At 38.4% G+C, this 26,567-nt stretch overlaps 2 protein-coding genes across 2 annotated transcripts in view; both read left to right on the top strand.

The window, feature by feature from the left end:
* LOC143026551 (cuticle protein AMP4-like) overlaps window positions 1–8,055 on the top strand; it is a 10,363-nt gene extending 2,308 nt beyond the window's left edge. The window contains exons 2-4 of the mRNA XM_076187129.1: window positions 5,022–5,117; window positions 5,482–5,630; window positions 6,537–8,055. Of these exons, the coding sequence (XP_076043244.1) occupies window positions 5,022–5,117; window positions 5,482–5,630; window positions 6,537–6,699 (408 nt within the window). The 3' untranslated portion in view covers window positions 6,700–8,055. The remainder of the gene's footprint in view (window positions 1–5,021; window positions 5,118–5,481; window positions 5,631–6,536) is intronic.
* Window positions 8,056–12,001: 3,946 nt separating this feature from the next.
* LOC143026550 (synaptic vesicle 2-related protein) overlaps window positions 12,002–26,567 on the top strand; it is a 28,607-nt gene continuing 14,041 nt past the window's right edge. Inside the window, exons 1-6 of the mRNA XM_076187128.1 lie at window positions 12,002–12,144; window positions 13,657–13,959; window positions 19,385–19,437; window positions 19,675–19,819; window positions 23,104–23,287; window positions 25,608–25,671. Coding sequence (XP_076043243.1) covers window positions 13,785–13,959; window positions 19,385–19,437; window positions 19,675–19,819; window positions 23,104–23,287; window positions 25,608–25,671 — 621 coding nt within the window. The 5' untranslated portion in view covers window positions 12,002–12,144; window positions 13,657–13,784. The remainder of the gene's footprint in view (window positions 12,145–13,656; window positions 13,960–19,384; window positions 19,438–19,674; window positions 19,820–23,103; window positions 23,288–25,607; window positions 25,672–26,567) is intronic.

Genomic DNA, 26,567 nt, shown 5'->3' with positions numbered 1-26,567 from the left:
TATATATATATATACACACGTATATATATATGTACGTATGAAACTTTCTTCAAAAAGAGAAATATGTTTGTGCATCGTTCAATACTTAAATAGGCCTAGTCGTCTATCTTTGAATTCTTCGTTCAAGTTCTGTGTCAGACGATGACATGGCATATTGATACATTATAATCATAATCAGTCAGCTATCGACTAACAACTGGCGTCATAACCTACAACCCAAATTTGTCATAACATTAAAAAATCCTAACATTCAAATCTTAATATCCGAACCCCAAAACACGGCAGTTAAAACCTAAATTCTCATTCAAGCCGCCTCGGGGACGACATAAGAAGCACGACATCTCGACCTAAGTTCCTCTCCCTCCGAGGGAACGGGGACGACTCGTGACGTCAGCGCCAATGAACTGCAAAAGCGACATGACGTGTGTGGCTGCTGTTTCATACATTATGAGAACTTAGATTCTCTTTGTTTCTCTTTGTTTCTTTTTCTTTCTCTCTCTAATTCTCTTTCCAATTCTCTCTATATTTTCTTTATTTTCTCTTACTCTCTTTATTTTTCCTTCTAATTTTCTCTATATTTTCTTTATTTCTCTCTATTTTCTTTCTCTTTCTTCTACACTAGCGTTTACCAGTGACCTCCGTCGCCGCCACCACCACCTGTCTGCCAAAAACAAGAAATCACTTGTTGATGACCAGATCTTGACATTTTGGTGGCAGTATCAATGTCGGGCACCAAAAACTGTTGGAAGACCTCCAAGCATTTCTTGCGCTCGTGATTCACTTTCGTTTTCTAAAGCCGCCGTCTGCTATTACACGGAGTGAGGGCGACCTCTTCAGAAAGGCCTCAAGAAAATGTCGATACTCTCTGAAATAAACTTTACTATTAACAACAAACAAGCAAATAATAAATGAATAAATAGATAAATAGATAATTGAATAAATAGATAGATAAATAAGAATATGTAAATAGAAAATATTAAATTAAAATACTGTCTAGGAGTTGAACAGTCGAGTCGATAGTCTAGTCTTGATCCGGTCGTGTGTCCCTGACTTGGTTCAGTCAACAACTGGACGCCAGTCGCGCCAGGGCCGGCCCCCGACAACTAAACCCTCTCATTTTCCATCTGCTGGCCCCCCACACCCCACTCCCTGCTCCTCATCCTCCTCTTTTTCCTCCTTTTCTTTTTCCTTCCATCATCCTCCGGTGCCCCTTCTGTCTTGACCTAATGGCAAGCTACCTCCCCTCCCTTCCTTCCCTCCCCTCCACTCCTTCCCTCCCTTTCCCTCCCTCCGTCCTGTGTGACGAATGAATCGTTGTTAATTCTGGTCGACTTTTTAGGACAAGATCTGCAGGTCGACTTCGTAAAGAACAACTTGTGTGCCAGGTTATCTTCCTCTCCGAAGGCGAACGGGTGAGGGAGGGGGGAGGGGAGGGGGAGTCCAGGGTCAGGGAGTTTTTTTCCTCCCCTGTTCTTCCTCCTCCCCCCAACCATTGACCCCGTCATCCGTTCCCCCTATGACCCACTTTTCCCACTATAGCTTTTTCCATACTTCCCTGGGTTGTTACCCCATATGACCCACTTTTCCTTATTTTTTTTCCTTATATCCCTAGATTATTCCCTCACATGACCCACTTTTTCCCTAAATTTTTCCATAATTCACTAAAATATTTACCCATAGGACACACTTTCCCCTTAACTTTCCCCCTATTTTTCTCTAATTCCCTAAACTATTTCCCATATAACCCACTCCCCCTATTTTTTCCTGTTTTCCCACTCTCCTTAATTTTCCCTAATTCCCTTTTTTCTCGTCCACAGTTAATTAAATCTTTGTTTACGAACAATTAACTAATTTCAACGTGCCAACACGATTATTTATAACTCCAGCAACCTCCTTGTTCAGAGATAAATCGCCTCAAATTAAACAGAATAAATTATATAGAGCGAAAATGTTCAGTTTACCTCCTCAATCTTCCTTCTCTTCCTCTCCCTCCTCCTCTTCTTCCTCCTCCTCTTCCTCTTCCTCCTCCTCCTCCCTTCTTCCTCCTCCTCCTCTTCCTCCTCTTCTTCCTCCTCCTTCTCTTCCTTCTTCTTCTCCTCCTTCTCTCCCTCCACCCTCTCCCTCCACATCCTCCCTCCTCCTCTTCCTCCTCCTCCTCCTCCTCTTCCTCCTCCTTCTCCTCTTCCTCCTCTTTCTCCTCCTCCTCCTCCTCCTCCTCCTTCTCCTCCTCCTCCTTCTCTTCCTCCTCCTCCTCCTCTTTCTCCTTCTCCTCCTCCTCTGCTTCCACCTCCTCTCCCGCTCCCTCCTCCTCCTCCTCCCTTCCCCTTTCACAATGAAACTGGCCCCCATTCGTTTCATTCATATTGATGCAGTTGTAATGGTACGACCCATAAATGGCCTCTCTTTATATTGTTTTCAGCCTTTCTCTGTGCGAAGGATGTGCACACGCACGCGCGCACACACACACACACATACGCACACACACACACACACACACACACACACACACACACACACACACACACACACACACACACACACACACACACACACACACTTCTATATAGATCCATAGACACTTGAAATAACATAGAAGGAGCAATACAAAATCCGTATCTAAATATGATAATTGGAATTCAAAGATATAGATTAAGTTGGAACCGTACATCAATTTGAGGCTTGGCAGAATCAAATGGAGAGTAAGAGACGGGACCCAACGAGCGTTACTCCTTTCCTGTATAATGCAATTAGGTGAATACACACACACACACACACACACACACACACACACACACACACACACACACACACACACACACACACACACACACATGTTAGGCATTTTCGCTGTCCCATCCCCCCCAACCACCACCACCATCCTCCCCCCCCCCACATCCCCTTCAGCTTCTACTCCATCTTCCACTCTATTAACTGACCACACACTCCCCCAAAAATAACTATATGTATATGTGTATGTATAACTATATGAATATATATATATATATATATATATATATATGATATCTTACATAATATACCTCACCAAGTACTCACTACACTGTTTCTCACGTGCGAAATCGAATCATTTCGATGTTAGATTTTCTGATCGATGCTCTAGAATCTAGATGCTCTTGGAGTCGGCCATGTTGTCTACCAGAAAGAAAAGAAATACGTGAATTCATCATTTCCGTATAAAATAAATCAGAACAATATGAAACCAATGTATTGTCATTTGATTAATAAACTATTTTTATGAATGAAATATCGAATCAGGTTGATTAGAAGTTAGATTATTAAAAAAAATATATATCACATATTAGTGAGGAGGACAAAAATGGTGACGTTATGTCGTTTGATGAAACGCTTAGCATAATTCTGAACGAACGAAGAATAAAGAAAAACCTCACGTATTTCGGTCATAAAACGATTCAAATCACAAATACGACTGAAATAGAAAACTTGAGAATGGCAGTAACATTTAAAATCTCTCACGTTGACATCCTTTAATGATTTCATTCTAGTTACCATCAGGCCATTTTATTCAGCCGAGAGGATGAAACGTAAATGAATAGAAATAAAAAAAAAACGAAAAATAATCCACTGCATGCCTTAAACGTCCGGTGAATCAGCGGCAGTAACCCAAGTCACTAATCATACTGACCCCTAACTGGGTCGATCTAAGAGAAAATTTAATACGATCGACCTTTTGAAAGGTAATAAAGGTGTTACAAAGTCGACCAGACAAGGATGGCTGCTGTGTGTGCATGTGTGTGTGTGCTTACATTTCTGTGCCTTTGCATATGTGCGTGCATGTTTCCATAACAAACATACGCCTATGTATGTATGGAAAAATACCCTCAGGCTCTCATGTACCCAATCATGTACCTGATCTTTACCTTCTTCTGTAGCCTTACCCGCTCGCACCTACCTCTCCTCCTCTTCCTACCTCCCTTCCCTCCCTCCCTTCCCTCCTCTCCTCTCCTCTCCTTCACCTGGCCTGCCTTTTGTGCTTCGCATAGGCAATGAGGCGAGGCTTCACTTTCTCCTTCGAAGGTCGCCGACTTGCTACTGCTGGGGCAGGGGGAGGAGGAGGTGAGAAGGAGGAGGTGAGGAGGAGGAAGAGGAGGAGATGGAGGTGGTGGTGGTAGAGGAGGAGCAAACAGAAGCAGGATTGTAAGTAAGTTAGTAATAAGCTGCCCAAAGGAATGAATAAATAAGATTAATTAATATATAAATAAATAGGCAAATTAATAAATATATCAATAGTTAACTAGATTAGACTCACCAAAGTTGGAAGACTGAGTTCCACGTAATTGACACGTAAAAAAATAGATACTTAGGTCCTAACTTATATCAAATCTACTTCATTTGTAGTTGTTTCTTTCCTTACCAAATATTCCTTCATTTACCATTTTCTTTGTCTTCCCACATCTCTTTATAAGAAATAGATTTGACAATCAGTCTCATTATATGCCTGCCCCATCTCACACCATCCCTCCATTCGTATTTTCATTTATTTATTTTTTAATTTACTTTTTGCGCTATTAGAGCCTCTTCATGCAGAGAATATTCTAGAAATAAAAACTAGATTTTGTTGTTTCATAAGGACTGAATCTGCTAAACTTTATTTAGAAGTGAATTATGTCTATACCTGTGTATATGTACACACATGTACGCATATAAGTTGTGTGTGCGTGTGAATATACGTGTGTGAGTTTATGTGTGATTTTTTCTATTACACAGGTCACTGGTTTTGGGTACTGCTCCACGACTGATTTGGAAAAAAAAAAAAAAAAAAAAAAAAATATCGATTCGGGTCTTCAGACCAGACTCAGCCCGCCCCCATTCCATTCACCCAATCCACTTTCCCCCCGTCACCCCCAATCAACCACTGCTTATCACCAAAATGACCCCATCACACAGTTCTTCCATGTGTTCATCCATAACCACGCACTTCACTTTGTTGTATTAAAGGTTGTGGAGATATAATGTTGTTAATTTGGAACTTTGTCTACCCACAGGCCAAAGTAACGCTTCTCGCCGTCGTCTGCGCATCCTTGGTCTGCGCAACGCCTCTGCGCACCAAGAGAGCTGATCGCATCAACGACCTCACAAAGGTAAGCAGCGATCTTCCTCCTCCGTTTTCTTCACTCTTTTTTTCTCTCAACCCTGAAGACGACAATACTCTCTGTACTGAATAAAATAACCTGGCTTTTGTTTCTGAAACAGAATCACTTAATGTGTATTATAGGATTTATAAAGACAAAAGATAATTGTGTGATCCTTTGTCAAAGCAGATCCATAGCAGAGATCAGATATCAGTTTACTACTTACTGTTGCATCGAAATCTTTAAATGGCATTAACATCGACTATCCTCTTGGGAAAGTTGGATTAAAGAACAGAAATCGTATAAGAGCGTAGCCCTTGAATTATTACTGGTGTATAGGATGTCTATTTATCGTTTCTCTCCACTCCTGCAGGCCGAAATTCTGAAGGATGTGAGGCAGAACCCGACAGCGGAAAGCGCCGCCTATGGCTTCGAGTTCGAGTCCAGTGACGGTATCGCTCGTTCCGAAGTCGGCTCCCCCGTTGGAGACAAGGGCACTGTCGTGCAAGCCGGCGTCATCAGGTAAAAAGCTTCAGTTTCCAGACAGTCGTCGTCGTTGTCGTTCAGTCGCGGTGACCAGAGTTTGTCTTGGAAAAGGATTTGCTCATCAAGTTTTCACTTAATATGTTTATGTTAGTTCGTGGCATCTACTTGATAAACCACATTTTATACTATATTTTCTTTACTGTATATAGAAATATCTACTGGCAATATTTATTAGATATCTGCTAAAATCAAACCTTTCTCTGCCGATTTCTTCTTCTTCTACTTTTCCGGTGGTAATTAGTGTTTCTATCTATGGGGACAAAATCGCACCACCGAAGAAGCTGAGTTGTTGGAGATGGTAAAGATGCGTGTTAAGGAGGGCAGCAGGACGAAGAGCTTGTAGAAGTTAATAATGATCAGTATTCTTTTTTCTTTTTATTGATACTCTCCTATCATGAATCGTGCTGTTTATGTCATTAAAATAAGAGTACCAGATGTCAATTTCGTCCTTTATTAATCGAACATACTGCCATCAACATCTGTTTCATAGTCTTTCTGTGTCAAGGAATGGGTAGATGACTTAGTCAGAATGTTTCCTTCTGGAAAGTGGAAAGAATGAGTCATGTCAGAATGTGTCTGTAGATCTTGTAGTTCTGTCGGCAGATGATAGAGATTTTTTGTAGAAGATAACTAAAGCTCTTACCACAGTAGCTTCTCGATTTTTCCTCCAAAGTGATTTGACTAAATTTCCAGATGTATTCAGCGGCTCTGATGATACTTTCTCATTGCATCACGTGACCCCTGACACCCACTCACCTACCCTCCCCACCTACTCCTCCACAAACTATTAATTGTTTTAATGTCACTCACCCAAATCCGCCATCTTCTTCCTCCTCTCTCTCTCTCTCCTCGCCTAACCTGAATCCCTGTCTTCCTCCGCAGGTTCCCTCTCGCCGACGGCACCATATTCGAGATGAAGTTCGTCGCTGACGAAAACGGCTTCCAGCCCCAGTCGGACTTCATCCCCATCGGACCTCCCATGCCTCCCCACGCGAGGGCCCAGCTCGAAGCCGCCGAGAGGCTCCGCCAGGCAGCTTCCGCCTAAGGTCACCCGGCCGGCCACGTCCTCTGCAGGTGACAGAGGGAGAAAGGCTGAGAAAGATTCGACAGACATCGACATGACAGGGGAACACCGCATTGGAGAAGTCTCAGAGAGCGGGATATTCGGTCAACAGAAAGGCGACTTCGGAGGGGTAGGGGTGTGTGGGAGTGGAAGGTTGGGCCGTGGAGAAGGTGAGACGCTAGGAACTCAGTAGCATGGAGGAGGTTTAGACTTCATGGCCACGCGCCCTTCCTAGGCCCGCAAGCAAGGAAGGGGTTGGCTCACACTTTTCTGACGGAAACCAACCCTCCACACCCGCCCATTTCCTCTCATCACTGGTCCACGAACGAAATGAACCCACTGTGTTAACATGGGTATGGGTGTGCATTCGAGTATGTATCTGTGTATGTGTGTTTGTGTGTATGAATGACGATGCATGTACGTCCTGCACTTTCGCTCGTCTTCTCGTTTTTCTTCTCTTTCTTCTCCTTCTTCTTCTTCTCTTTCCCTGTGGTTTATTAGTAGGGTTTCTGGGTCTCATAGATTAGCCTGGAGCTTGATTTATTATTGAACTTTCGATCTACATCACGATCTTCGACTCAATGCATCTGGGACTGAACGGGATCTCAGAAACCACACGAGATCACCGTAACCAGAGGCAAACTATACCTTTGCTTGCTCTCGTCCTTAACTGAATCTTGCAGTTTACGAGAGACTTTGCGAGTTAGTTAATCCTCGAGGCCATTTTTAGTCGTGAATCATTGATCCTCCCTACTGCCCCTTCGCCATTCCCGCCTTTGTTGGTTTTGAATTTCACATATTTATCATCGTTATGCCTTCTCTATTTATTGTATAACTCTTCGTGTGTATTAAAATCTAATGTCTCTTCTAATAAGCGTTTTCACTACTTCTCTCCTGTTTCTTGTCCTGATTATTTTCTATTTCTATATTTCTAAATTTGTCTTTTCTTCTTCAGTATCCTCATCCTCTCATTCTTCTTCCAAAGTTATGTCTGCTGACACTGTCCTTTCTTCCTTGTTACTTAAGTTTCCTATTTATTATTATCTCTATCATCTTATCTATCTAGTTGTCTATCTATTTATCTATCTATCAGCCTATTTTTCAATAGGTCTGTTTTCTATATATTTGTTTCCTTTTTTTCTTTAAATATTTCTATGCAGATATACTATCAGTCCATTGATCTACCTATCTTTCTATACATCTTTCTGCTACTACTCTTCTCCTGAACCCATTTCAGAATCGGTTATCGGAAACAAACCATGTGCTTGATGTTCCATCACATATGTTATCACAGATACAATAAACGACCTTTTTTCAAAATTAAAGTCTTTGATTCCACCCCGACATTTCTCATTATTCCTCCTCCTCCTTCTCCTCCTCCTCCTCCTCCTCCTCTTCTCCCCACCCTACTTAATGTCGACTCATTCTCTGCAAGACCGACTCATCCAAGAACTATAGAATTAAAAAAAAAATCCTCCACTATGAATCATATAAAAATACAACCAGGAATGTAATAAGAGAATGAAAATTAGCAAAAATTACTCCTATGTTGGAAAATGTATATAAAGATTGGAAGTCAAAAAACTACAAACCCATAAATCTAACCCCAATCATAAAAAGATTTGAGAAACAAATCTAGGAGGTGCCAACGAACATCATTTAAATGTAACTATCTAGTCAATTTTGACCAACACGTGACTAACTAACTAGAATTCTACAACACATTTATCTCAGACTACAAAAAAATAAATATACCTAGACTTTGAGAAAGCTTTTGGTACCTTCCCATACAAGACACTACTAACTAAATTCACTTAGGATGGAGTAAAAGTTGACCTACTAAGCTGGATTAATGTTAGTTAAATAGTAATTATAATCAACGAGTTAATCTGAGTGGTAAAACTTATAGCTAAAGATATTACGAGTGGAGTTCCTCAGGGTTCATTACCAGTGGCGTACAGACATTGGGGTGGGGAGGGGGAGACATCCAATCGGATCATTTGGGGAGAACGTAATAGATTTGGTTGATTTATATATAAATTGAATAAAGTGTTTATGTTTGATCTGTGTTTACGTATTCAAAATATCTTCCTTTCTTACAATATTTCTGAGTACCTTGAGGCATTGTGCTTGAATTTTTGACATTGGCTGTGGGCTGTTATATCTATTATATCTAAATTTGCCGGTGAAACTAGTCTGTGTAGAATGCCAAATAATCATTAAAACCATCTTGATATCCAAGAAGATTTAGACAACTTAGAATAATAATTCTAGAATTGAGTTAATTAAATTATTCAAAATATATGTAAATGGTGTTATGCATTTAGGCAATCAACATTAAGTAGGAACGCAATTTATTGGGAAAAAATTAACTATATTGGAAAATGAATAATATGTGTGTGTAATTATGAATGTCGACATTAAATCATGAAAGCATTGTACTGAAAGAAAAGTAAGATTTTAAGAATAACAGCACAATTTTATGACTTCAAAAGTTTAACTGTCATCAAGCAGTTGCATAGATCGTTAGTTGACCTACGTTTGGAATATGCTGTTTCCGTTTGTTATCCAAATCTCATTAAAAACGTTGACAGATAGAAACTGGTACAGCAACGAGCTACAAAATTGATACCAAATACCAGATACAAATCATACAAAAAATTCATAAAACATATGAACCCTTTTCTTAATAATAGCAATAATGATCATTCTAATAATATTGATCTTAATAATGATGATGATAATAACAATAATGATAAAACTTAGGGAGGGTTAATACAGATCTTGGATCAACTGTAGAATTTCCAACCCCGCGCGCGTGGTGATCTGTGAGGATCCGGGGTGCTCCGCTGTCACTCAGGCACACACCGTCACTCAGGTCATGATAACGTTTTTTATTACCTAACCTAACCTAACCTAACGGCGCTCAAATGGTTAATCTTTGTTTGGATTAGGTTAGGTTAGGTTAGGTAATAAAAAACGTTATCATTACCTGAGAGTTAGGTTAGGTTAGGTAATAAAAAACGTTATCACGACCTGAGTGACAGTCTGTGCCTGAGCGACAGCGGAGCACCCCGTATCCCCTCAGATCAGCACGCGCGCGGGGGTGGAAATTCTACAAGATTTTTAAGTGAATTATAAACATCAGCATTTAGGATATTTTCACACTAAAGGTGGTGCCACACTAGGCATTTCTCGCTATCATGCTACTTGCTTTTGATACTTCGTTTGAGTAGAAACGACGTCGGTTACGATTTTTTTTACGAATTTCCAAAAGTCAAATTACTCTCACGTTATAGAGTGCGAAGGTCAATGACGAACCAAGATAAGTCAAACCTAGAATACGAATGTGAGACACATAATTGTTGAGATGTTGCTGATTCCGGAAGTCTAGAATTTTGTAACCCAAATTGTTCCTACTCAAACGAAGCAGCAAAAGTAAGGAGCAGTGACCTGGAAGTAGGTAGAAACAGTTTCGACAACCATGTAACCGGTGAACACACTTTCTTAACCCATTAAACTCCGATGACAAGATGTCTTGTCATTTGGTCAAATTAAACAAAAAATCATAAAACACCAAAATGTTTGATCAAACACCAGAAAAATATGACGTCAGTCCTCGCACGAAGCGAGGACTGACGCCATATTTTTCTGGTGTTTGATCAAACATTTTGGTGTTTTATGATTTTTTGTTTAATTTGACCAAATGACAAGACATCTTGTCATCGGAGTTTAATGGGTTAAGGAAAATAGTGTAATATTTCCCGATCAATTGTTTTATTTACTTGTTTACTTACTTATTTGTGCCTCTATTTATCTGTTTGTTTTTATCTTTTATTTATACATTCATCTTTAGGTCCAGTTTTGTTATAGAAGATAGAGTTAGTCGTGTCTGTTAAATTATTAGAATTTTTCTTTGACTTACTTTTATTTTGGTTGCCTTCAGATAATGTTTTCCAAGTAAAAGAAATATTACACATACGCGTCATCACCATAAGTATTCGCATTACTGTTATTATAACTGTCACTATCCCTACTATGATCATCACTGTATCCATGCCAACTGCTAAAATTATTTTGTTTATTGTAAGTCGTCTTCATGACAGACACAAAACCGTTAAAGTTAACGGATTTTTCCCAGCGACATTTGCTACCTTTAGGCATTGTGGCAATATTACAAGTATCTATTTGCACATCATAGTGCACGTGTTGTCATGTGAACGTAAATAGTTGCAAGATGCTGTAATGATTATAATTTGTTTTATATTATTTGTTTTTGTTTTGTTATCATTTGTCTGTTCGATTTTCATTTATTATTAGTTATATGTCAATTCATTATTATTTACTATTTACTTATCTGTTTAATGTTTAACTATACCTATGCATTTATTTATGTACTTTATTTGTTATTTACATTATTATAGTTTTTATGTATTAATTTATTATTATTAGGATTATTTCGCATCCGACCTAGATTTCGACCAAAAGGTCTCCTGTCGGCATGTTCCGCCTTTGTAATCCTTTGTAATCCTTTGTATTTGTTTTTATTTTTACAACATACTGATAGAGATTTATTAGTTATTCATCTACACGATCATAATAATCAATATCATAATCGTCATCATTATCATAATCAGTCGCTGTCATTACTCTCATCACCATAATCATCGTTTTCATAATTCTTATTATCTTGTTTTACATTTTATACTATTCATATGTTTTTTTAGCATTTGTTAGGAAAATTGTCTATTTTTGTCGGTGAAGTGTTCTTTTCTCAACGACAACAATACAAAAAGGCTTGTTTTATTATTCCGTTGAATATATATTTCTTAGAACCGTCTCTAAGTTTACCAAGATCCAAGGTTGCACAATATAACTGTAGCTAACCGAACAACTTCCTACAATTACCTACAATTTAACGCCTCGATTTCCCGTTTTCTTTGAAGCCAAGGGCGAAAGCTGGATCGACGACATTGTTTTGACAGAATCTGTCCCGCAATTTTAAATGCTGAAATTTAAAGAATTGAGGTATATGTCTTTGTTTTTATTATTTTTTGTTGTTTATTTTATTTTTAAGATCTGTGAATGGTGGCTTTTGAAGCTACAGGAGATCTGTCGTTCTGAAAGAGTTGGTGCCAGTCTAAAACCAACTCGTCCGAATGTGTTGATTCATCTTACCTGTATATTTTTCTTTGTGTTTGATACTCAGCTTATGCAGATGATGTATAAGGTATTAAGTATACTTAATTTTTGTTTTATATGATCATGTTTTTATCAGAGTACATGGTTATTTGTGGGGATAATATTGAACTGACATAGTTCACCTAGCGGTAGGAAGGGAAATGAACACTTCAACATGGATGAGCAGAGAACCACAACAAAGTAGACAAGGTGGACTTCAATCAAGACTTGAACGCCATGAACAAGGTAAGTTCATCATATTTGAACACATGAACACGAAACGTAACAATCACATAACCCTGCCCCATGTGTGCAAGTAGATATTCAGTATTCTTGATAGTTTTCATGCAAATCAGTGAAATATAATCTAGACCGCCTGTCACTAAAATGCAAGGAAATAATCTCAATATGCATGTTGATATCTGTTGATTATTGCAAACATATTCTATCAAAATAATTCGTATTATCACATTGCGAAATTATTATATCGAAAAAATTGTGTTTTTTTATGAAGGAAAATATTGCATGGGAAGGATGATTAATGTGCACTTCCTGATGTTCATTAACATATTCTATGAAACAGATTCATATTATTTTACCAGTGCCACGAGAATAATATTTTCAGACTTTAATGAAAAAAGTGTCCTAGTATGAAATGCACGGTCCAAAGTAATCTAAACTAAAACTTGGTAGTGAGCCAACAACTCTGCTTACGTTTTGAAATGTTGTACCGTATTTTTCGTTTCTGATCGTTTGCGAAAACGCAGTTGAGAATTGCTTTGAACAATTCATTCTGTTGTATTAGAAGTCAAAGAAGTGTCCATTATAGAGCTCACCACTGAAGCCAAAATAAGCTCTAGAAAAAATATATAAATAGAAGACTAATGTATTTATTCAGATCAGTAACGTTTTGTTTTAAATGTTTTATTCTCCAGAGGTGATTTATCTTTCATTATTTTGAGATTTTATTCTAAATCAATGTCATGTACAGTATTTAGCAACAACGCAACGTATTTTTGTTTTGAAGTTTGTGATGACCAACTCCCAGTGATTCTGTTCAGCTTAGAAGTCTTCTGATGCCAGAAGTAATAAATGATCAAAATTCTGTTATTTCTTATTAATTAATTTTTGTCATTTTTATCGAGTTGGCAGATTTCAGTGGGTGCATTGGGATTGCCGACTAAGTTACCGGATATTGATGTTTATTATTTTTTCCATTTTCCGAATCGCTCATTTTTTTCATTTATAAAGATATTTGGTATTATTTAGTTGATAGTTGCCAGGTGTTTTACTTTTAGAAAAATAAACTAATTACATGCATCTTCTAAAACAAATTTAGTAGAATGCAATTCTCTCAGAATCGTCATTTTCAGAGTTATATTTAAAGCATATTCCTTAACAGAAGTCAATTTGAATTCTCCATTCTTTCATTTTTTTCACACAAGCAAAGCTTACGACCAGCGACTGTTCTCACTTCCCTACCCTCCTCCCCTTCCTTCCCCTCCCCTTCTCCCCTACCTTCCCCTCCTCCTTCCTCTCCCTCGCCTCCCTCTCCCTCCTCCACGCCTTCCTTCTCCCCTCCTCCTACTCTTCCTTCATCTCCCTTCCTCGTCGTCCCCTTCTTCTTCCCCTTCTACGCTGGGCAGATGCTGCTGCTGATGGCGGCGGCCAGGAAGTGGGATTTAGCTGCACGCAGTTCCATGGCGTCACGACCTGAAAGCTAACTAACAAACGACGTCTGTCCCCTTTACTTTGCAGTAACCAGAAGACAGGCAGAGAGGGAAGGAAAGAGAGACAGATAATCTGGAGATAGAGAGGGAGAATCCGAAGATAGAAAGATAAAGAACCCAGAGAAAGAGGCAGAGAGACTTCCCCCCTCCCCGAAGATGACCAAGAGGCAGAGGGTGGGCTCTGATGGGGGCGATGCGGCCACGGAGAAGGAGAGCCCCGGATCCTCCTTGAACAGCGCCAGCAGCAGCACCAGCGGCAGCCCGCCGTCGTCGCTGGACCCCGGGCAGCAGATCGAGATGTCGGCCGCAGTCTCCGGCGTCGTCCCCGATGGTGAGCTTAGCTTAGGTTTCATATACTGTAATATATATACTGTATATATATACATGTATAGATATATATGTATATATACATATATCATATATATGTATATATACCACTACGATCAATAAGTAATGAGAAAATGTCAGGAAAGACACTGTTTATTTTCATAAGCTTACAAAACTTTGTCTCCTTCAAAATAATTGCCTCTCGCATCTACACACTTCTGCATGCGTCTCTCCCAATCCTGGAAGACCTCCTCAAAGTCCTTTTTCAGTAGTCCTTTCGGGTAACTTTCCGATGCCTCTTTCAGCTCCTCTGTTGACTGGAATCTGGTTCCCCTGAGGCTGTCTTTCATGTGTGGGAACAGGAAGAAGTCGCAAGGGGCTAGGTCAGGGCTGTAGGGTGGGTGTTGTACCACTTTCATTCCCCTGTCGGCCATCCAGGTGGTCACCAGCGTTGACTTGTGGCATGGGGCATTGTCCTGGTGGAACCACCACTGAGCACTCCTCCGCTGCTGAGGCCTCTTCTTCCTCATCTTCTCCATGAACCTTTTCAGAACAGTAAGGTAATATTCCTTATTGACTGGCCCTGAGGAACCCATTCAACGTAAACGAGCCCCTGGGAGTCAAAGAAAGGAATGTCCATGGCCTTCTCTTGCGACCTGCTCATCTTTGCCTTTTTGAGCCTGGGTGAGGTCGCGTGCTTCCACTGAGCACTCCGACGTTTGCTATCAGGGTCGTAGGTGAACACCCAACTCTCGTCGCAAGTCACTGCTTTATTCAGGAAACTTGAATCAGCCTCTATCATTTCGAGAATGTCAGTGCAACATTCCACACGAAATTGCCTCTAGAGAGGAGAGGATCTTTGGCACGAACTTAGCACAGACTTTGTGGAGCTTCAGATCTTTGGTCAGAACTGTCCCTACTGTGCCAATACTAATACCTACAGCTTCAGATATCATCCTCAGAGATATTCGAATTTTGCATCACTAAACTTTGCACTTCCTCAATGTTTTCCTCCTTGCGTGTATTTTTCGGTGCTCCAGATCTGGGCTCATCCTCAACCTGATAATTTCCCTCAGAAAATCTGTTAAACCACCGTTAGAAGCTTGCTTGGCTCATCTGTTCATCCCCATAGGCCTCCTTTAACATTCCATAAAATTTTTGTTTGGTTTTCTTAAGTTTAACACAAGCTTTGATGGCGTAACGTTGCTCCATGTTTCCTTGCATCTTGACAAGTGTTCACAGATCGGCAAACCGAATCAGACTGGTTCCACCACGTTCACCGCTGCACTCAGACTACAAATATAGAAAGTTTCCAGTTAGTCATGTTATAGAATATATGTATGTGTACTTCACCATGAAGTAGTATTTTGATCAAATCATATTCAATGTCTCGCCTGACATTTTTTCATTACTTATGTATATGTGTAATATATATATATATATATATATATATATATATATATATATACGTACAGTTCGTGCGTACATACGCACATGCATGCATACATCATATATATATATATATAATATATATATATAATATATATATATAATATATATATATAATAAAATATATACATATATAAAATATATACATATATATATATATATATATATATATATATATATATATACATGCTAATAAGAACACGGGTGCGTGTGTTCACTTATACAAAGTAGACCACTTGGTAAAAGAAACTAACGAAGCAGAGAGCTTTCATATATTACATCTTCAGTGTAAAAAGTACATAGTTAATAGAAATACATAGATTATATATACATGAAAAAGGAACAAGGACAGTTTACAAAAGGGTAGAGGACAATTTATCCCCTAGAAGGCGGGCTGTCAGGTCACAAAGGTCAATGCGTCCGCTAATGAGGGTGGGGCGACATTAGGTCACAGTCGCAGGGTTACATTTTACCTGTTATTATTTTGCTTATTTCTTGACAGATAAAATTGTCAAGTTTATATAAGCCCTTGTTTAGGTTAATATTTTGATCACTGGTGGTATGGATCAAACTACACTCTTACTAAGTTTCTTACTATTATGTTGTTAGTATAATAGATTGCAAGGGCATTACCCCAATCAACTGGATGATTATTCAATTCAATATGCTTAAAGATTCCACTGGAATCATTGCCATCCCTAACGTTTTTCTTTTGTTCAGTTCTAATGTTTAAGGGTTTGGCAGTTTGACCTATGTAGAATTGATTACACATTTTGCAAGGAATTTTATAAATGCATCCTTTTTTAACTTCAATACTATTATTGATGAGCATATGTTTTGCTGTACTATCATTTTTTAAAAACTACTTTTACGTTAAATCTTTTTAATAATTCTGTAACACTTAACAAATTTTCTTGAAATAGCAAAATTAAAACATTATGATAACTAAAAGGAGATTTGCTGAGTTAAAAATTATTTCCTTGCAAAATTGTAAGCAGTATTAAGGAATTATTTAGGGTATTTTAATTTTAGCCCAATGTTAAAAAAAAATCTAATTTCGCCATCAATGAATTCAGGACTACAAATACGGAAAGCTCTGAGAAACATTGAAGAAAAAACTGAACGTTTAATACTATTTGGACGAAAAGAATGATAATGAATATATGAGCTTACATTAGTTGGTTTACGATGTATTTTAAGTTTAAGGCTGTTGTCATGTTGTAAGAAAGGTAAGGTTCAATTTTTCTCAATTTCTAAAGTAAATTTAACACAAACCAAATTAATTACCCTTGTTGCTTCTATTAAATTTACTTTAGAAATTGAGAAAAATTGTACCTTACCTTTCTTAGATTGTACTATCCTACGTCATGACAACAGCCTTAAATTTAAAATATATCAAACCAAATTAAATACCCTTGTTGCTTCTATTAAATTTACTTCAGATATTGAGAAAATTTGTACCTTACCTTTCTTAGATTGTACTACCCTAAGTCATGACAACAGTGATCAAAATACCAACCTACACAAGGGCTTATATAAACTTGACAATTTTATCTGTCAAGAAATAAGCAAAATAATAACAGGTAAAATGTAACCCTGCGACTGTGACCTAATGTCGTCCTACCCTCATTAGCGGACGCATTGACCCTACATATATACATACACGAGGCGTGTTTTTTAAGTAAGTACCGTTTTGAAATCCCGCTGTTGTGGCGCTGCGGTCGGCACTTGGCGCATGCGCGTTGTGTACAGTGTTGCCGTTCTGCGGAAACTCGTCATCAAAACGGATAGATACGTCATGCTGCGGACATGACGTCATCAGCGGAATTATGTCCGTAATGTCCCTTTTCTTCTTAAATTCAGAAGTATATGGTAGAAAAAGATAAAATTACAATTCGGTATGTCTTGTTATTGTATTCCCTAAATTAAAATAGGTTTAATCACGTACGAATATTACTATGAATGGTGGTACGAGGTTATTACCTGCACTGGACTACGGAAATATCCAGCTCAGTATTTATTACTAGACTTGCTCGTTGCATTTACCTCTGTGACATATCACAAAACTACCATCCTCCCTCACCTACACTTATCCAGAGTGCAATGTAACCTAGGCCAGATACAAGTCCATATGTCACATCATTACATTACAATCATATCACTGGGCAAATCGACAGCTTTCTCAGATACAGCAGTAGCCCCTGTAATTAGACTCTAGTACGTTTTCTTTCACTAAATAATGAGAAAACGATGGAAATTGGAGCTACGGACAAACGGTAACACTAGTTGTGTACCGCTATCTCTTGGCTAGCCACAGCCGCCATTACGGAATCATCTGACCGTGTTTAAGTTTGTGAGTATTTGAAATGCCTCCGATTGAGAATGCCGCCGACTGTGAAATACGCGCTGTGATTCTCTTTCCTATTCTAAATGCGTGAAAGCGGCTGAAATTCAGTTAGATTAGTGAAGTGTATGGAGAAAACATTGAGTGAAGGGATGGCGCAGAAATGGATGAGAGCTTTTAAAAATGGCCGTACAAATGTGTATGATGAGGAACAATGGATTGATGCAGAAAGTTGTTGAAAATGTGAAAGAAAACAGACGCTTTACGATTTCGTCGTTATCTGATCAGTTTCCAGAAGTGTCAAGAAGTGTGGTTTATGAAATTGTGACAGAACACAAACTATCGAAAGTTATGCTCACGCTGGGTACCAAAATGCTGACGGAAGTTCACAAAAGCAAACGCGTAGCCAGTTCTTTGACTTTCCTACTAAGTATTTCAGCGGCTTTGACCCATCGTTTTTCGCTCATATTTCCGAAATAACCATTCACATCAGTATGATATATTAGCACAGCCTAATTCACACCCTGCGCTAATTGTTGACGTTATAATGCATTCAGAAGTGTATTTAATTACGGCGTTTACTCTTGATATTAAGTGTGTCGTAGCCGACACCCGTGAAGTAAATCGAACAGGTGAAGTCGTGACGTCATCACAAACTACCTCGTGTATCCCAACTTCACTTGTTCGATTTACTTCACCGTAATTAAATACACTTGTGAATGCACTATAACGTCAAAAATTAGCGCAGTGTGTGAATTAGGCTGTGCTAATATACCATGCTGATGTGAATGATTATTTCGGAAATATGAGCGAAAAACGATGGGTCAAAGCCGCTGAAATACTTAGTAGAGCTGTATAGCCAGGAAGGTGACCCGTTTTTAAGCCAAATTGTCACAGGCGACGAAACATGGGTGACTTTACACCAGAATCAAAGCAGCAATCCATGGAATGGCGGCATTCGTCATCACCCAGGAAAATCAAGTTCAAGCAAACAATTTCAGCCCAGAAAATCATGTGTACCGGCGGCAGATTTCTACGAGGATGGTATTCAAAAGCTGATTGTACGATATGACAAATGCCTTCATACTGATGGAAATTATTGGAAAGTAGATTACAGTAGAGGGTTTCATGTAAAAATAAAATTACGAAAAGTCTACTTGTTTCATTTTTATTTCAAAATGGTACTTAAAAAACATGCCTCGTGTGTGTGTGTGTGTGTGTGTGTGTGTATAATATATATATACTCGTATATATATATGCATGCACACATGCATACATATGTACAAATGTACTTGTATGTATATATACACACATGTAAGTAAAACAATCATTTCATTCTCTATTATATATATGTATATATATATATATAATATACTGTATATATATTATATATATATATATATATATATATATATATGTATATATATATATATAATATACTGTATATATATTAATTAGTTTACATATTTATTTTATTTGTCGATATATTCTTTTACTTGGTTTTTATATATACATACGAGTATATTCATTAATCTATTTATCAGTTTATTTATTCTTACAATTACTTGTGGACTTTTTTGACATCTTTATTAATTTATTTGTTTTGTTAATTTACTCTCCTGCTTACCTTCTGCAGACACGTTCACGGTGGACCAAGCAGTCAACGCCCTTGGCTTTGGCAAGTTCCAGGTGAGTCTTCCTTCTCCTCCTCCTTTGGTACATGCATGTGATGGTCCTACAAGATGGATAAAGGATCTGCCCATTGTAAAATAATAAAAAAAACGTAACCCCGTTTAATAAAGATTTACATATCTATTTATTCAATCATATTTTTTTGCATATCATTTGTTTAATTAATAATAATTTACATGTCTGTTTAAACAGTCTTTTTACGTATCTACTCATGGATTTATTTATGTACACCAGGTCAAATTGTCGCTCATCACGGGTCTGTGTTGGATGGCCGACTCCATGGAGATGATGATTCTGTCGATCCTGAGTCCGGCGCTCCACTGCAGCTGGCACCTGTCCGAGTGGAAACAAGCCTCACTCACCACAGCCGTCTTCCTAGGTACATCTTGACCAGGTTTAGTATAATTATGCTAAATTTAGCATATTTTCCCATAAGATTATATTCATAAAAATATAAAGGAGAAACCAAACGTATTAAGAGGAACAAAACATGTAGCATTATCTATGCCGAACTAGCATTATATGAGCTGCTGTCAAACATATTCATGCTTGGGAAATGTGGTCACTCTGGCAACACTACTGATGTTTCCTATTGGCAGAGGCAGCAGTTAAAAAATGCTACAGCCAGAGGTGTGGGGAGAGGAGGAGAAGGGAATGTGGAACTATGGGGAGCAAGACAGTCTTCAATCGGTTTTGTTTTACAAAGGATTTACAAAGGATTACAAAGGCGGAGCATGCCGACAGGAGACCTTTTGGTCCATATCTAGGTCGGATGCAAAAAAAAAAGAGAATAGTAATAAATGAATAAATAAAAACTAATAATGTAAATAACAAATAAAATACATAAATGCATAGGTAGTTGAATAATAAACAGACAGGTAAATAGTAAATAATAATAAATTGACATATAACTAATGATAAATGAGAAACAGGCAAATGATATCAAAACAAAAACAAATAATATAGAATCAACTATAATCATTACAGCATCTTGCTTAGGTGTTTATCTAAATTATTCTTAAAGCTTCGAACTGAACTACATTGCACTGCCTCTGCAGGAAGTTTATTCCATTCATTAACTACACGGTTGGCGAAGTTGTTTCTACCCACTTCCAAATTGAATCTATTTCCGGACAGTTAGAGACCATTGTTTCTCGTCAGATTCTCATTCAGTGTGAAAATTTTGTCACTTTTAATGTAGTCAATTCCCTTTAGAATTTTAAAGACCTGTATCAAATCACCTCTGCGTCTACTTTTTTTTTTTTTTTTTTTTTTTTTTTTTAGGGAAAACAGATTCATATGTTTTAGTCGATTTTCGTATGATTTATTTTTGATATTTGGAATCGGTTTTGTTCCTCGCCGTTGTACTTTTTTCAGTCTGTCAATGTCTTTAATGAGATTCGGTGACCATACGGAAACAGCATATTCCAAATGTGGACGAACTACGATTTATATGACTTGTTAATGAGTGATGGACTTTTGAAGTCAAAAGATCGCGCAATCAGTCCTAAAATCTCATTTGCTTTCTCAGAGGCTGAAATACACTGCTTGGGTGATTTGAGATCGTTACTGATAATTACGCCGAGATCTTTTTCACTATTCACTTTTGTTAATGAATTTCCAAATAACTTGTAATCGTACTTACTGTTACTTTTGCCCATGTGCATTACCTTGCATTTACTTGTGTTAAATTTCATTAGCCACTTTTCAGACCATTGCTGTAATTTATCTAAATCTTCTTGAATATCTAATTGGTTTGAGTGATCATTTGCCACTCCGCACAGTTTTGTATCATCAGCAAATTTGGAAACAGTAGATTTTAGTCCATGGTCTATATCATTTATATATACTATGGATAGAAGTGGCCCAAGAACGGAACCTTGAGGAACTCCACTTGTAACATTTTTCCATCTAGAAGTTTTTCCATTTAAAACAACTCTGTTTTCGATCATTCAACCAATTATATTATTAGTCCAACTTAATGGGCTACCACTTATTCCATGTGAAGCTGATTTACTGAGTAGTCTTTCGTGGGGGACGGTATCAAAAGCTTTTGCAAAGTCTAGATATATTAAATCTATATTGTTTCTTTTGTCATAATTCGAGATAACCGTGTTGTAGAATTCGAGTAAGTTAGTCACGCAAGAACGTTTCCGTCTGAAACCATGCTGACTATCATTTATCAAACGGTTACTTTCTAAATGATGTTCGATAGCATCTCTGGTGATAGTTTCCATTATTTTTCCTACGATTGAGGTCAAACTTATAGGCCTATAGTTATTTGGTTTCTTTTTGTCACCTTTTTTGAATATGGGAGTAACGTTAACTAGCTTCCATTCTCTTGGGACATCTCCGGATATGATGGATTTCTTGAAAATAATTTCCAATGGAACAACAATCTCATTTTTCATTTCCTTTAAGATTCTTGGATGCCAACCGTCAGGCCCTGGTGTTTTATTAACTCTGAGTTTCTCTATACATCTTTTATTTTTTTCTTTTGTTGTATTTACCGTAGTAAGTTTACCCTAGACTTTTCACAGGTTTCAGTTTGGATCTCACTTTGAGGTGTTTCGTTTACGAATACCGAGCTAAAATGATTGTTTAAAATATTACACATTCCTTCATTTGAATATTCAAGTTGACCGTCAGCAGATAATAGTGAACCAATGTGATTCCTAACAACCTTTTTATTTCTAATGTAACTATAGAATTCTTTGGGATTCTCTTTGGATTTATCAGCGATATTCATTTCTTCTTGTCGCCTTTTGTCTTTTTTAAATCTCTCTTGGAACAGGTCGATTGGTAGGTAATTTCCTTACTGTCTTTTGAATAGTCCTTCCCCTCGTCTTGCCCGAGGCGAAAGTGATGGTGGTGGGAAAGTTTAGGGTATTATCTTAAGCTATCCAGGCGATTCCAGGCTTGTGCGCGTGATGCTGATTTACCGCCTGAAAAGAAGCGGGCAATGTAGAGTTGACATAAACTGGTTTTCACCATGCACGAGTATGGTCCAGTCATGACGATTCTCAACCTCGGCACATCCCTTCGGCGAGAGCAGACACGACGTCTTGGGATTTGATTTTGAGAAGTTCCTCGCCTGTCTTCGTATTGAAGGCGAGGCTGCGGCATGTAAACATTCGCCCGCAAGGAAAAACAGACGTAGTCAAACGACAAATTCACAACGTCTTCATATTTGTATTTGTTTATCTTCTTCATCACCATTATCTGCTTTTCTTAACCAAAATCTATCTCGTCCCTTGAATATAATAAACGAAATATTTAACGCAGCCAATCAGAAGCCATTGTTAGTAGAGTTGAGCTGGAAAGGGGGACAGTCATCAGTATTACCAAATAAATCTTTCCCGAGGTCTTGTGGCGATCTAAGTGTCCAGTTTCTTTGTTGAAGAGATTAGGTAATAGAATTATATTCATCGTCATTCTATGGATGACTCTAAATGTGTGGGCAGTACAGATACTGGTATGTATTATGTCACAGTTGCATAATGATTTTGTTTTCGTAGTTGGTAATTCTGTAGAACGTGCATTTGGGAATCGTGAAGTAGACAAGTGAACACAAGTAAAACTTAATGGATGAAAATTAAGAAAAGCTCATTGGCGAGTAATTAGGTTATTAAATAAAAACATGTATTGTTGATCTTCCTTCAGGTATGATGCTGAGTTCAGCATTTTGGGGGAACGTGTCTGACAAGTACGGACGTAAGCGGTCCCTGCGGTTGGCAGGTATCCTACTGGCCTACTGGGGCCTTCTCTCAGCCTTCGCACCGAACTACATCTGGATGATTCTTCTACGAGGTCTTGTCGGCTTCGCTATAGGCTGTGTTCCCCAGTCGTGAGTCTTTGCTTCCATTTTGTTCTATTTAATGTATATATGTATATATATATATCTAAGTCTAAATAAAAAATATTCTTCTAAAAAACGCTGTGGAAGTCGGGGACAGGTGGTATTACGGTGACACTTTGTCCTAAAAATATTCTTGAAAAAGCGCTTGGGTAAGTCGGGGTCAGGTGGTATTCTTCTTCGCGTTTTTTGCGTTCTTCTTCGCGTTCCTCTTCTTCTTCTTCTTCGCGTTCCTCTTCTTCCTCTTCTTCTTCTTCGCGTTCCTCTTCTTCTTCTTCTTCTTCGCGTTCCTCTTCTTCTTCTTCTTCGCGTTCCTCTTCTTCTCCTTCTACGCGTTTTTCTTCGCGTTCTTCTTCACGTTTTTCTTCGCATTTTTCTTCGCGTTCTTCTTCGCGTTCTTCTTCCTCGCGTTCTTCTTCGCATTCTACTTCGTGTTCTTCTTCGCGTTCTTCTTCCTCGCGTTCTTCTTCGCGTTCTTCGTGCTGGGGATCCCGTGTTGGGGTTCCGCCCCGAGGCCGAGGCCGAAGGGGAAAACGAGGGATTAGAGCGCGGAAAGCTGCGGCCGTAGGCCGCTGTTTGCGCAGCCAAGCTCCCGGCGAAGCCGGAGGAGGCGAAGCCCGCGGCTTGAATATGTATATATATATATATATATATATATATATATGTGTGTGTCATTATTTATATCTATATATATATATATATCTATATATGTGTGTGTGTGTGTGTATGTATGTATGTATGTATGCATGTATGTATACATATGTGTGTGTGTGTGTGTGTGTGTATATATATATCTATATATATATATATATATATATATATATATATATATATATATTATATATATATATATATATATATAATATTTAGCCACAGAGGCAGCAGCAAAAATAATGTGAGGTGGGGCTTCATCAGGGTTGTGTAATGTCACCATTGTTGTTTAGCATGTGCAAGGATGGGACGACATTTTGTATCATGACAACAACAGCCAGCACATTTATGTTGGGGACAATATCACACTGAAGAACAGATGGTAAAGGGTAGGTGTAAATGGGTTATCACACAAAGTTATTTTTCCTCCACATCCTACCTCCAACCATTTGATTAACTAGAATATAACTTTGCTTTCAGAAATCTGGAATTAGAAATTTCAACAGTATGTCTAACATTAATATAGGTTTACAATCGCTTAGCACATCATTCAGTTTTGCTATCCATGATGGAAAATTATTTGATATTTAGAGATTTGAAAACTGAAATATTGTAACCAAAGTCATTTTTACTTAAATTTCAACTGTTAGAGCTGTGAAGCCCGTGGAAGCTCAGTGTGATTACCCCTTAAGGAGGGTAGCAGAACAGAGATATAATAAAGTTAAAAAGTTATTAACAATTTTTTGGGGGGATGGAGGCTATAAGTAGGGTACTAAAGTAGGTAAACACAAGAATACTAGGCAGAGGTTTAGTTGTTAGTGTCTGAGGAAAGGATATGTGAGAAAAGAAAATTGTAAGTGAATATATATGGGCAAAGGTAAAATGATGATGCAAGGAATGAAGATTGCAGTGGGAGGGATGTAAAAAATTGAGAGGCTTGAATTTTTTTTGAGTTGCATGTAGCCGTGGATGTGGGTGTGAATTAGAAAGGAAGTTGGTAAATATCTGGGTGGAATGATCAGCATTATGAGAAATAGGTATCATGGAATGAATGCAAAGAAAAGGTTTGGATGAGGGAGGATGCAATTGGAATGGATAGTCTTCTCATCCACTTGATGTATTTTGAGTGGATGAGGAGATCACTAGAGGTGAACCAGTAGGAGTAAATCTGCTTCAGCTGCCAAGCCCAGCAGTAGAAGAGCTGTGCCTATCTGCAGTGTTATTGGCTCGAGCAGCATGTGAGGGACAAGGTGATCCTTCATCCCAGAGGTGCTGTGATGGGAGGAAGGGGTGCTTGGATGGGTTTTGTTTGTGATGTGGTTATGTGCCAACCTACTCACCTACTCTCTATAAAGATGTAAGGACCTTTGGTATATTTAAATCAATATGGTTATTTGATTGTATATTGACCATTTTATTATTACTCCTCTGACCCTGTCATTGACCAAAAGGACTCCTATTGGCATATTTTTCCATTATAATCCATTGTAAGCCCTTTTAGTACAGTGATATACATACAGTTTAGTACAAAACAAAACTCTTGGGTGAATGAAATTGTCTAGCATTAATTGAAATAAAAAACTTATAAATTATGTCAGTGTTGAAGAAACTTCAATTCAGCTAATCCTGATTATTAAATGTCATCTGTAATTTTCTCTAGGGTGACCTTGTATGCAGAGTTCCTTCCAGCCCATCAGCGAGGGAAATGTGTTGTTCTTCTAGATGTAAGTAGAACTGTTTCTCATACCATTTGGGAGGTTAGGCATGGGAAAGTAAAACCCCCATTACACACATCCCTTTCACTCCCTCCTGCTTAAACCAGATGAAGGTTGAAACTCGTTTTGCTCTGAACAGTGCTGTCAGCTTATCCCTGGTGCACCCTTTACATAGAACAGGTGTCTATGTGTATACATATTTCTCCAATTCTGTAACTTATTTTTGCTTGTTCAGCAGCTTGACCACAAGCTCTTCCAGTCTCATTTATAACACCCACCCACCTCTTATTTGGTGGGTGTAAACTTGAGATTTGTGTATCCTCCAAGGATATTGACCTACTTTCATCTAATCTTATGACATGGCCATACCACCTCAGATTGATCTGTTCTACTTTCTTTGGATCCAATCAGTGCTCCAGTCCTGTCATGAATCCTGTCATTCCTTATGTTATATGTTGTAACTGTTCATAACCCACAAGTATCTTGTTTCCACTGTTATCACACAATTTCTCTCTTCTGTTTATCACACAGGTCTCTCATGCATAACATTCCTCTCATTTTGAATTTACCAGGTATCAACTGTTATGCCCAAATCAAATGATCAATGTTGCCTCAGGTCTCTCTTGCAGGAGACTCATGGACCCCAAGTAACTGGCATCAGCCTTAAGTTTAGCCCAAATGTCACTCAAGGAAAATATATTATGCTGCTTTTTGGATAGGGTGAGAGTGGGTTAGTTTAGGATGAGGTGTTCAATGTCTTCTGTGTGGTGATTGCATCCAGGGAAATTTGTGTCCTTGGTCAAGCTGATTGTGCTGGTACTACTTCAGTGTTGGGTGGTGGTCTAAATGCAGCCATGCTGATGTGATTCTTGCCTGAGAGGGGAGTGATTTCTTGGTAAGGCTAA

This window comes from Oratosquilla oratoria, chromosome 6 (genome assembly GCF_046742065.1).
Source record: "Oratosquilla oratoria isolate Oo_2021 chromosome 6, ASM4674206v1, whole genome shotgun sequence".
In the NCBI taxonomy this organism is placed as follows: Eukaryota; Metazoa; Arthropoda; class Malacostraca; order Stomatopoda; family Squillidae; genus Oratosquilla; species Oratosquilla oratoria.
Note: the sequence above shows the minus strand (reverse complement) of the source record. Positions and strands in the feature narration are given on the sequence as shown.